The 13827-nt window shown below is 34.3% G+C and overlaps 1 protein-coding gene across 1 annotated transcript; it reads right to left on the bottom strand.

Moving 5' to 3' along the window:
• Nucleotides 1-2540: 2540 nt before the first annotated feature.
• On the bottom strand, nucleotides 2541-3492 carry LOC118038242 (uncharacterized). The gene is made up of 2 exons (XM_035044556.2): nucleotides 3290-3492; nucleotides 2541-3191 (listed from the first exon to the last, which is right to left on the bottom strand). Exons 1-2 carry the CDS (start codon nucleotides 3374-3376, stop codon nucleotides 2706-2708), a joined length of 573 nt encoding a protein of 190 aa, XP_034900447.1. The 5' UTR covers nucleotides 3377-3492; the 3' UTR covers nucleotides 2541-2705.
• Between the last annotated feature and the right edge of the window lie 10335 nt (nucleotides 3493-13827).

The raw sequence follows: 13827 nt of genomic DNA, 5'->3' as shown, positions 1-13827 counted from the left end.
ACAAGTGATTTTTTATTCTTTAAAAAAAAATTAGTCACCATTCAAAGTTTCAATATTCACCCAACTGCGGAACTAAATTGATATAAAATAAATGATAGTTCAAAATTTGATTGACCAATTTAGAAATAACACTAACAGTCCAGGACAAAAATTCCAAAAAAAAAAATCTCTAAAATTAAGCATTTCTTATGCTATTGATAACGTAATTTTTTTTTAATATCTTTTAGAAATAGACAAAATAGAATATTAACTAATAAGGTTCAAAAATGAAAATGACAAATATTATGTGCTACAATCTGTAGGCTTCAAAAATAATAATTAATTTATACAATTAAAAGGAGATAAAAAAGAGTTTAATCTGGACTTCAAGGAGCAAAACGGATTGCCATCTATAATTTCAATATCAACATTCTAATTCAAATCCAAAAAGGTTAAAAAGAAATATTTGGATTATAAGTTATGAGTAATATTTTCGTCAAAGAATAAATTTTAAAATCTAATAAGAAATTGTTTTTTTTTTTTTAATGATACAGGTGGTTTAAAACATGTGTCCTTGTAAAACAGGCTGATATGTGTTTGATATTGAAGTAGTTTTTGTGATTATGATTTAAAAAATATATATAAAAAAAGATAGTTTTTTTTAATTAAAATTTAAGATAAAATGCTCATTAAAATCCATATAAAAACGCAACTCCAAAAACAAAAACATATTGACCTTAATAAATGGCTCATCCCAAATTCCAACTGACAAAGGCACGTTGCTGAGGTAAAAGGACAAGGTCAAAGAGAACAATGGGGAGGAGAAGAGAGGAGGAGGGGAAGCACATGGAGGATTTCGCCGCCGCTTCTTGTTTTGGACCTTTGTGCATGTGTTCTTCGCGATGTGATGATGCCGACACTTCACCAATCACAAGTCACAGCCCCCTTACCTTTCTCTGTCAACTTGGATCTCCGATCTCCATTTCCCTTTCCATATTAATTCTAAGATTTAAACTTAAGAAAATAAATAAGGATTCAAATCTTCTTTATCACCAGATTAATCCCTTAAAGTTACATTACTTGTTTATTTGTGTCTTAATTATTAACCCCTCGAAACCAATCCAAACCTTATAAAATCAACTCTAAAAAAAATTAAAAACATATATATTATTTTTATAAAAATAATTTACTCAAGTTTGCCTCACCACAAGTTCACTCGATATATTCTCCATGCTAGGTATGACAACTGTGGATTGTGTTAGAGAATAATATAAATCATATCATGAGATCTTACCTAACAACTTAAGTTATTGAGTTGAATTGGTTCTATGACATGGTATCAGAGCCTTAATGACCAAATAATCATGAGTTTGAATCTCATCAACCCTATTTATTTGATAAAAATTAAGCATAAAGTAATATAGATTTATGTAAGCTTCAAATCCAAAGAGTTTTTACTTGAGAAGGTATGTTAGAAAATAATATAAAACATTTTAATACCTTACCTAACCGCTTAAATTATTTGGTTGAATTGGTTACATGACAGCTTGTGTTATGGGATTTTTCTTAGTATCTTTTTGGTTGTTGAAACTAGAAAATGTGGCTCAGGATTTAATACTAGCCGTTTTATCAGCCCTCTTATCCACATGATTGGGGGGGGCTTTAGGTCCCTACACTCAACAGGTACATAGGACGTAGGTCCCTACACTCAACAGGTACATAGGACGTTGACTACTCCAGCTGAATCTCCGTCCACCGCAAGCAAACATGAGCTTGCGCCATGGGGGGGGGGGGGGGGGGCGCGCGCTCTAGGTCCCTACACTCAACAGGTACATAGGACTTTGACTACTCCAGCTGAATCTCCGTCCACCGCAAGCAAACATGAGCTTGCGCCATTGGTTCTAAAAGACCCAGCAATCTTTTTTTTTTTTTTTTTTCTCTTTTTCAATCTTCCCCGTGAAATGGGGTAGTGTACCGCTCACAAGATAATGCAAAGCGTCAAGATCCATCACTGAGGTCTCTCAGCATCATTCACAAGATGGCAGCTGTCAATGAATAAGCACTTAGGTACTATAAATTCAAATTTTTTTTAAAAACAATTTAAAAATTTAATACAATTTATATAATTTAGAAGTTTTGACTTTTGATATGCTGGTATCAAAAATAATTTTTTAAAATAAAAAAAATATTATTTACATATATTTTAATATAAAAAATTATTTAAAAAACAACTATTATTACACTATTCAACATACATTTAATCACGAGATAGAGAGTCTCAGCTCCGTGCTAAGCCTCTGGATCAGAAATACCGTTACACAAATAGTTTACTCAAAAAAAGTGCAAGTGTCAACAATTCAGAAGGGAAAGTAAATACTCCAAAGGGAAACGATGACTTGAAGCACGTTTTGTTACCAAGCCATGCCGGCCGTAGTGCCCGTTTCCGTTTTGTTTAAGCTTTTCAACCTGCTTTTAAAGCAAAAGGTAGCTGAGAAGCTTTAAACAAAACAGGCTTTTAATAGTCAAACAACTGGGTTTCTCCATTAGTTGCAGAAATCAATAAAGGGAGGGGAGCAACAAACACTCATGAAAAAGAAAAGAGATCAAACACCTTTGCAGTTTGCACTAGCTGAAAAGATGCAGCAAGAATATAAAACTAAAAGACCCAACAAGTAATTAGTCACTAAACAGACCCGATAATACAATACTAGAGGAAGTTTTTTATTTTAAGTGACCAAATATATTGGCTTAGCAGAAGTAGAACTCCTCTGCTGTTGCTGCTCCATGTTAAGCTCCCTCAGGCTCAAATAAGGTATCTCCATGTCACCTTTTCTTGCAGGAGTCAAGGTTCCAGCTAGAGGCCCTGAGGACGGTCTGCTAGTGGACCTGGAAGGAGTACTTGACCCACTTAAACTATCAATTAAATAAACAGATCCTGCAGAGATTGAAGCACTGAAAGCTCTAGCCCTTGCTTCGAGCACATCTTCTTCACGATCAAGATAATAATCTTTGTGATTACTGTGGATACACTTCCACTTAAAGAACAACATTGCATTTCTCCACCATTTCTTCTTCTTCTTGTTGGCTTTGTGGACCTTTCTACTTGCAGACTCTTCATTTGAAATGGGCTTTCGGAGCTTCAAGTGTATGGAGTCAACGGGAAACCTTGCTGTTGTAGTCTTTCTCTTGCGATTTCTTGCTTCCTCCGACAACTTATTTATATGGAAATTAAAAAGAAAATGGGGTCACTTCAAAACATCAAATAATTAAGAGTATTTATAAAGGACTGATCATAAAGATTGAAACAAACCTGAAAGTAATCAATTTGTGGGTCAAAGCCATAGTCGCTGAAGTTTTGAGGTTCTGGCATGGGAAAAATTGGGGACTTGTTTGACATTTTTGCTGTGTGGTAGCTCTGAAGCGGAGGACTTTTAATTGTGGGTTTGCTTTATAGGAGAGGAGGGATCATTTAATTGCTTTAGCAAGAATATCGTTGTGACTTCATACTTGTGAGAGGAGGGGGGCGAGCTAAAAGAAAGAGGTGGGTTTTTGGGCCTTGGGCTCAAAGTGGGTAATTAGCCGTTGGGAATAGCAAACCCTAATTATTAGTTATTAATTACTAATTATTACTACCAAAATTAAGGGTTTTGTCACTAATTACTATTTTAAAAAAAAGGAATTAAAAATAAAATTCTGCAAATATTTCTCTTTTTTTAAATTACCAAATATGATTAAAAAAAATAATCAAAATGTCCATACATAAAGAGAGACCTTGTTGATTTTTAATTTTGTTTTTACACTTAAATAAAAATTCATCATATTTTCTAAAGTTGAATTAGAAAAATTTAAACCCCAATTGATTTTTGAAATTTTAAAAGGCACAGTCTTATTTAAATGCAAGAAAAAATATTAAAAAATCACTAAAATCTTCAATTCTAGGGTTATCATTAATTATCACAAGTTTTTTTTTATTTTTAAGGATTTGTGTCAAATTTAAATAAATAAACAATAAATAAGGTTAGAATTTTATTAGATAGAATAATTTAGAAAAAAAAAAAAACACAAGTAATAATAACCTTAATAAGATGGTGTCTCTCTTTTCTTATACACTACTACTAACACAATACTCAATTTTTAAATAAATCATTATACATTTTAAAATCTCTAGTTTTTTTTAATTATTAGGTGGTGACGTCAAAAGTTTTGTCAAAATTATTTCGTCACTGATTCTTATCACGATATGACAGCATGATGACTTGCTGGACATTTTTGCTTTGTGGTAGCTCCAAAGCGAGGACTTTTAATTGTGGGTTTGCTTAGAAGAGGAGGGGTGGGGTTTGGTGGGGTGGTTTTTTTTTGGGCCTTGGGCTCAAAGTGGGTAATTGGCCGTTGGGGTAATAGCAGACCCTAATTACTAATTATTATTACCAAAATTAAAATATAAAGGGTTCTGTCACTAATTACTAGTTTTTGAAAAAGGGATTAAAAAAATCTTTTTTCTGCAAATATTTCTCTTTTTTAGATTACCAAACATGATAAAAAAAAAAAAACAAAATGTCCTTGCGTAATCGGAGACTTTGTTGATTTTTAAATTTTTCTTACACGTAAATAAAACTTCATTGTATTTTTCAAAGCTGAATTAGGAAAATGTAAACCCCAAATTGATTTTTGAAAAAACAAGAAGGCATAGTCTTATTTAAATCCAAGAAAAAAATATTAAAAACAAATAAGTAAAATCTTCAATTATGAGGTTATCATCAATTTTAAAGACCAATGTCCAATATAAATAAATAAACAATGACTAAACTCATAATTTTATTAGATAGAATAATTTAGAAAAAAAAAAACACCACTAATAATAACCTTTCATTTGAAAGGATGTGATAAGAACGATGCATGTCTATCTTTATGCCCAACTAACCCGATACCCAATCTTTGACTATACCATTGTGTATTTTAAATTCTCTAATTTCCTTAATTACCAAATGCTGACTCCAAAAATTACTTTATTTTCCCAAAACCATTTCATCGTTGATTCTCATCACGATATGATAACGTAGTGACTCCATTAGGGACTTGAGTTAAGCCAATTTTATGTGTTTGTCCTTCATTGTTATATATTTTTTAGCAGTTAATTATTTTATTTGCATTCTTTATTTCATGCTTTTATTCATATTTGTTTATTTTAATTCATTTAATTCAATTTTTATATTTTACATGTTGATTTGGATATGCATTCATGTTATTTATATGAGTTTGACACACATCACTGCAAAACCCATAAAAACTCTAGACTCTAGATCATCCCTTCTAAGGTTAGAAAGGAAGATTAAGTGGAAAGAGTGACTTATGTCTATTGATGCTCACATGAACTTCTAATCGGATTGAACCCACCATATACGCCTGGTTATGTGAATTATATCTCTAACCCGGGTGTATAAGTTTAAAAGACTGGATTACTCCGTTGGTAATTTAGATGATATTAGAACTTGAAAAATCTCTATGAATAAACAAACCAAACCTAAATCTTTATGGGTTATATTCTATCTAATAGAATGGACCCTTTAGGACATGACTTAATAACATGTCATTTACATCCATGCTCTCACTTTATATATCGTGTTCTTATTACATCTCCACCATCCCTTATAGAAAATGTGAGATGATAGAGTATATAACCACCAAGGATATGAAGATTGCGTTAGAGTAGGGTTAATGGAATGTAAGGGATTGCTTGTTGACTAGATTCATGTCCTAATTACCTGAACATGTGAAGTTGGATGAAAGACCTCTGGGTGTGAGTCAGTTATTAGATTGTTGGGAAAGATTTTCTTCTCATGACCAATCTAATTTTGAGAAACAATATAGCAACATTGTGCAGTTGCTCAAAACCAAGATCCAATAATTATGCTTTCAAGCTCTAATAGGATTATAGGATCATGAATACAAATGCTTCACTTGTTCTGATCTATATCTTGCCTTCACGAACTCCGACTCACCTGAAATTTTTATCCCAACATAGAAAAATATCTCTAGACTCTTCTGGTAAAATTTAAGCTCGATCCAACAATTTGATTTGGAATTATGCTTAATAGATTAAAACTGGATGATAGAAAAATTTACGATAAAATCTGAATTTGACCTTACTTAGATTGTATCAATCTAACTTCACAAACTCTTAATTCACCATAGTCTTGGACTCCATTGCAGATTAATACCTTAAGTTTGTTATGTCAATGGAAATAGCAAACAGACTTTGAGGTGTAAAGATCATTATTTTTAAAATATTAATTGCCCCCATTATATTTGTTGCAGGGTTAAATCAGTATACATTTAGAAATATAACAAAGCTTTAAACTTATAAACAACAACTTTTATAAGTTTTTTAAAAAATTTTGTTTGATTTAAGATTAACGTAAACAAACAGTTTGTAAGGAAAAAAATAAGGAGAGAATAATATTGTTTTCTTAATTGATTTCTATCAATATCAAATTAATATTTATAAAAAAAATAACACTTTTTTAGACAAAAATGTCTAGATAATTTAGAAGACACACCTCTTCAGAGTGTCTATAAAGTTTAAAATATGCATATCTTTAAACCAAAATATTTGTATAGTTCAAAAAGCTACTTTTCAGTGAAATTAACTGAATAACTTAACATAAGATGTCATGCATAATTGATTAATTAATTTTAAAAATAAAAAATTATTTATTTTATATAATGCCAACTACCCGGTGCACACGCGCATATATATATCTTTCTTCCAACATCTAAATATGTATGTTGATTTGGTGTTCGTCATACTATAAGATATAACAAAACCTTTTCAAGGTGGGCTAATGTTCTCTTTGCGCTTATCTACTTAAAATAAAATCTATTTCTATAACATATTAAATACACAATACCATATATCATGCACACCTACTGGACCTCACAATATTGAAACTCCAGTTCATACCCACACACACCATGTAAATTCATTCTAAAAAACATATGCACTGTCAAGCTTATATACGCATCATGCATGTTAAAACCTTCACCACAAGAGACCAAGTTGTTGCAGACTTCTTCTTCTTCCTATGCTACTGTTTTACCATATCTTTATGATACAAAACTAACCAGAACACAGAAAGGAAGGCATCATTTTTTTACCCTTTTTTTTTTCCCTTACAACAGGTTTCTCTCTAAACTAAGAAGTCTCATGGCTATTTATCACATTCAGTGAGATCGTAAAGGGAAGAAAAAGAAAAGGAAAAAGAAGAAAATGAACCACATAAGATTACACCTTTAGCTATACATATGCATGAGTAAACCAAACTACTGTTAAACTTATTGAGATCAAACACAAAAGGAAGGCTAGAATTCTGAATAATCTATATATTATGAATGCATAGACTTAACCTAAATACAAATAAAGTATATATAGGTTAAACTGAAAGTACTATTCTACCCTTAATAAATAATACTACATAAATATTATTTAACATCTCCCCTCAAACTCACGATGCGGCAGCTGTAAGCATCGAGAGTTTGCCAACCAAAAAACGAAAACGAGAGATGGAATGCGCCTTGGTAAAGAAATCTGCAATCTGCAAGGAAGAAGGAACAAAAGGCAAAGTAATGGTGCCATACTTGAGATGATGACAAGTAAGATGACAATCGATCTCAATGTGCTTAGTTCGCTCATGAAAAACCGAGTTGTGAGCAATCTGAATAGAACTCTGGTTGTCACAATACATAGGAGTAGGATGAGAAAAGGAAACTCCCATATCAACAAGTAACCAACGTAACCAAACAATCTCTTTGGTGGTAGATGTCATGGCACGATATTCTGCTTCGGTGGATGATTGAGAAACAATAGATTGTTTCTTGCTCTTCCAAGAAATAAGAGAATCACCTAAAAAGATACAAAACTCGGTAACAGACTTGCGATCTGTGGGATCACTACTATGATCAGCATCAGAGTATGCACGCAACTCCAAGGAAGAGGTGGATGAGAGTAAAAGACTGAAAAACTGTACCCCGAAGATATCGCAAAATACAAAGAACAGCTGCCCAGTGAACAGTAGTAGGAGAAGCAACAAACTAACTAACAACATGAACAACATATGCAATATCTGGACGAGTAATGGTGAGATATACCAAACTCCCAACAATAGTGCGGTATAAAATAGGATCTATCAAAGGTAAACCATCAGAAGAAAAGTACCTTACATTAACCTCAATAGGAGTATCAACAGTCTTGTTATCTGTAAGTCTAGCCCGCTCAAGAATATCTGCAACATATTTCGACTGAGAAAGAAGGTAACCTTTAGGTGAATATGCTACCTCAATACCCAGGAAATATCGAAGATGACCCAAATCCTTCATTTCAAATCGTTTAGCCAACACTATTTTCAAAACTGAAATACCATCAATATCATCACCAGTAATAATCATGTCATCAACATATAAAGACAGAATGATACGACCTGCATTAGTGCACTTGATAAAAAGAGCAGAATCATGACTGCTAGAAACAAAGCCAAGAGACGAGATCACAATAGAGAATTTCTCAAACCAAGCATGAGGTGCTTGTTTGAGACCATATAATGCTTTCTTAAGCTCACAAACATATCCAGAGTCATGTGAAATACCAGGAGGGGGTGCCATATAAACTTCTTCTTGAAGATCTCCATTCAAGAAGGCATTTTTAACATCAAGCTGAGAAATATGCCATTGACGAATCGAAGCTACAGCAATAAGAGTACGAATAGTAGTCATTTTTGCAATCGGGGCAAATGTCTCCTCATAGTCCATACCATACTGTTGAGAGTATCCTTTTGCAACCAGCCTAGCTTTGTATCGCTCAATAGACCCATCAGAATTAGTCTTGATCTTATACACCCAACGACAACCAACAACACTCTTACCAGGAGGTAGAGGAACCAGATCCCAGGTATCTGTCTTATGCAAAGCAGAAAGTTCCTCATCCATAGCTTGCTGTCAAAGCGGATCAAGAATTGCCTCTTTATAGGAAGAGGGCTCAAAGAGACAATGAATAGAAGCTAAAAAGGAAGTAAATGATGAAGAATAACAAGAATAAGCAAAATCTGGTAGTTTTGTAGACTTACAAATACAGATGGACTGACGTGGAGGTGGATCCACAATTTCAGATGAAGCTTGAGGGGCTGTAGATGAGAATGGAGCTTCAGGTGTGCCAGAGAGTAAAGTACCAATACCTGCAGAGTTATGAGTATAAATTGATCGAACATGGGGAGAGATATCAGAATCCTCAGAAAACGGATCTATACTAATAACATCAGATTTGGTTAGGTTATGAGTAGTGGATGGAATAGAAAAGAAAGGTATATGCTCAAGGAAGACAACATGACGAGACACATAAAGTTTCTGAGTTATTGGATCAAAACAACGATAACGCTTTTTACCTTCACCATAGCCTAGAAAAACACAAATAGCGGATCGGGAGGATAACTTACTTCGTTCTACATGAGGACGAAGAACGAAACAAGTACAACCAAAGACTCTAAATGAGGAATAATCAGGAACATACCCATATAACTTTTCAAAAGGAGATAGACCCGAACTATGAGAAAATGGAATTGTATTAATTAAACTTACAGCAGTAAGAACAGCTTCTCCCCAAAACTCACTAGGAACAAAGGCAGACAACAAGAGAGAACGAGCAGTTTCAACAATATGCCTATATTTTCTTTCAGCAACACCATTTTGCTCAGGAGTATTTGTACAAGAAGTTTGGTGGATGGTTTCATCTAAGGCAAGCAATTGGCAAAATTTATTAGAGGTGTATTCCCCACCCAAATCACACCTAAAACATTTAATCACAGCAGAATGTTGAGTTTTGATAAGAGCTCGAAAAGCTGCATATATCTCAAAAAATTCAGAACGATGTTTCATTAAATAAACCCAACAATAACGAGTATGATCATCAATAAAAGAGACATAATATCGAGACCCTCCTTTTGTGGCAACAGGAGAAGGTCCCCATACATCAGAATGAATCAAATCAAATGGTGAAGAAGAAACAGAAATACTTCGATTAAAAGGTAAGGCGAAAAATTTTGCCAATTTACATCCACTACAATCCAAAATGTCACAAGTTTTCAAATTTCCTAAAGCTCCTGTGGATGCCAAAAATCTCAAACGAGAAGATGAAACATGACCTAGACGGGAATGCCATAAATAAAAACTAGAAGATGAAAGACTCAAATGAAAGGAAGACAAATCAACGGTAGTAGTAGCAGCGGCAACAGCAGCAACTGACACTTTTAACTCATCCAAAATATATAGTTCATTCTCTCTACGGCCTGTCCCAATCAGCTTCTGAGACTGCAGATCCTGTATACAACAAAATGAACCAGAAAACATAACTAAATAATCACCAGAATCACATATTTGACCAACAGACGCAAGATTCAATTTGAGTTTTGGAATAAGATAAACATTAGGGAGAGACAAGTGAGGTGTGACAACAAAATCAACATCTGCTAAGGGCATAGGAGTGCCATCAGCATTCATAACAAGAATGGAGGACAAAGGGGAAACAGAGGTAAAAGATGAGGAATCTGGAGACATATGATGAGAAGCACCAGAATCCAAGACCCATTCAGAGTGTGACATACCTGAGGAACTATGATGCAACTGACCTATGGAAGAAGAAGCGGACATTGCTTGTGGCTGCAAGGAGAGAAACTTCTGAAATTGCTCAGCCAAAATATTAGGATCGGTAATAGAATTTGAGGAAGCTACTGCTGCAGTATTGTGGTGTGGTGGTTTATAACCCTGAGGTGGTCTATGAGCATTAGATTGTGACTGATTGCCAGACTTCCAAGCTTGATTCTGCTGTCTCAACTTAGGACACTGAGCCTTCGAATGACCTTTTTGTTTACAGAAATTGCACTCATCGAAGCCAACCCTTGTGTAAGGCTTATTCTGATGATTAGAGAATGGCTTAGAAGGCACTGCTAATATTAAAGGATTCGAAGCAGAAAAAATTTCCTTTTCAGAATAAGACTGAAGACGTATTTCTTCAGCCAATAACTCACTAACAACAGAGTCAACAGAAGGCAATGGAGAACGATGCAGAATTGAACCCCTAAGTCCTTTGAAATCACTGCGAAGTACTGTTAAAAACTGTACCAATCGTTGCTGCTCTCTACGCTCAATATAGGCACCACATGCCTTTAATTCTGCTGATTCTGTAAGAGCTAATTGATCCCAAAGATCTGTCATAGCAGAATAAAACTCTTGGATACTCATATTCTTCTGATGAAGAGCTCGTATGTCATTCTCTAATTGATATTGTTTTGCAAAATTTGATTGTGTGAATAACCTTTGTAGATGATCCAAAACTTCTTTTGCTGTCTCATACTTCGCCAACTGCATACCTATCGAATGCTCAACAGAATTGTTGATCCAAGTAATGATCTTTGCATTATTTGCTTCCCATGCATCTATCAAAACAACATCTCCCTCCTCAACATTCTTAGGTATCATATAAGTCCCACTAACATACCCCCACATCTTCTTACCCTTAAGAAAATTTCTCATCACATAACTCCAATACGAATAATTCTTCCCATCCAACCTCACACTCACAGACTGAAGTGAATCATCTCTTTCAGTAGCCATAATCAGCAATCACAAATAACCAGAATGCAAAAGCAGCGGAAACAAAATACTAAATTGCAGAAACTAAACAAATCTCTTCTCGAAATTATACGATTACTCCAAAACACAAAACAAATTTGCAAAAACTGAACGCAAATACCAAATTGCAGATGCTGAAGGGAAGACGAAATACCAAAATAATTGCAGAAACTGTCGAAATACCTAATTTTGCAGAAGCGAAAGACAAAATATCACTCCAAAAAAAAAAATTGTTTAGTTGGATCCGCGAAGATGTATTTGGGATTAAGTCTCGTTTCATAAAATCAGCTATGATACCATGTTAAACTTATTGAGATCAAACACAAAAGGGAGGCTAGAATTCTGAATAATTATGAATGCATAGACTTAACCTAAATACAAATAAAGTATATATAGGTTAAACTGAAAGTATTATTCTACCCTTAATAAATAATACTATATAAATATTATTTAACAACTACCACCTTTAGCTATGGATGAACTGCCATGGTAAGATCATTAATTCCTTTTTTCGTTTTCTCCTCCTTTTATTTTCTTGTCTAAGTCACTGACGTCTCTCTTTCACGCCATTCCTCTTTTCCTTCTTTTGTTTCCTTAATACTCCTCCCTGTAAAACTCTCTTCATTCCTTTTCACTTTCTTTTCTTCCTCCTGTCTCTCTCTACTGTGTTTTCTCTCGATTTTAACCTTGAGAGCTCTTTTCCAGGAACTACTCACTGCCTCACCCTTTTTCTTCCTTCCTTCCTTTTTTTCTTGTAATCCCTTCTTCGAGGGGTCTTTTATAGGCGAAAGTAGGGGCAAATAAGTCTTTGGCTGGCGAGATCATCACCATTGATCTCCAGAAAGACATCCCCACTGTTTTTTTTTGTAAACAGTACCTGTTATTTGCCTGAGTTTAAAGACTGAAGTAAGACACTCATCTGTCTATGCTGGTTTTTGGCTGATTAGGCAGAGGTTTTTGGATGGAATTTCAGGAGCCCTCTGAGAAAAACACAGACCAGGAAAGGGATGGGAGCAAAGTAAATGATCTGATGAAAAGAGGGGACTGTTCTTTATAGGGTGAGGGACGCGTGAGAGAGAGAACCTTTTGTCCAAAACATGCCCGAGAGGCATTAATGCACCTCCAGTATAGCCATGCGGGGAGACAAAAAGAATGGCTGCCTCCTTATTTCTCCCAACGGCGTCGTATAGACATTTCAAATATTTTTGGTGAAACTCATCGCTTCACCTAAGATCTTTTCTTTTTTCAGATTCAAATAAAACGAGGCCGTGTTTTTTCCAAAGTTCAATTAGGGTTTAAATTCCCCTAATTCAAATTTAGTCTCTGATCGTGTACATCTAGCAATTAAAACCTCAATTGGTCAAAACTTTAACAGTCCTTTCAATTTAACCCCTGGAGTCTTCGATTGCAAGTGCTCCCAAATTTCATGCGCTTAACATATTGGTCCTTGATCTCATAATTCTTCAATTTATCCCTCGATTGACCCTTTAAACTTTCAATTCTTTCAATTTCACCCCTTAGTATGTCAATTAAGCCTTCAAAGTTTTAGTGCCTATTCATTTTGGTCCTTGTACCTTTAAATATTGCAATTTGATCCTATTTGGCTACCAAACTTTATTTTTTCTTTAATTAAACTTCTATTTAGATATTGGCAAAAAAACAATAATTTGCGTAGGATCCAAAACTATTGTTCTTAAAAGAAGGAGAATGATTTCTAGTAAATGATTACAAAATCTTTTTGTCCTTAATTATCATCTCATAGAGCTTCCAGCAACAATATTTATAATGTCGCAATTAATCGAGAAATGCAATTTTTCACAGAGATTGCTTCGATATTAGAATCTTAAATAAAGTCTCGGCTAGCTACCGGTGACGACGAAGATCATCTGCTAAAGGTGGTATAGAAGAAAAATGAAGCTGAGGTTCTGAACTCAAGCCAGTATTATTAATACTTTATTTAATATATTTTTAAATCTTGTTGTTTCTTTCTTTCCAAGAATGTTCTAGGGTTTCTTCCTCGTCCTTTGCCTGCCTGATGTCTTCTCCTTAATAGGCTAGGCCCACGCAGTTGACATCTAATAAAAAAAGCCCAGGCATTGCCTGGAAGCGTCCTGGAAGCCTAGGTCCTCTCTCTCTCTCTCTCTCTCTCTATATATATATATATATATATATATC

Source organism: Populus alba, chromosome 10 (genome assembly GCF_005239225.2).
Source record: "Populus alba chromosome 10, ASM523922v2, whole genome shotgun sequence".
NCBI classification, from domain to species: Eukaryota; Viridiplantae; Streptophyta; class Magnoliopsida; order Malpighiales; family Salicaceae; genus Populus; species Populus alba.
This window is presented reverse-complemented; position numbering and strand designations above follow the sequence as displayed.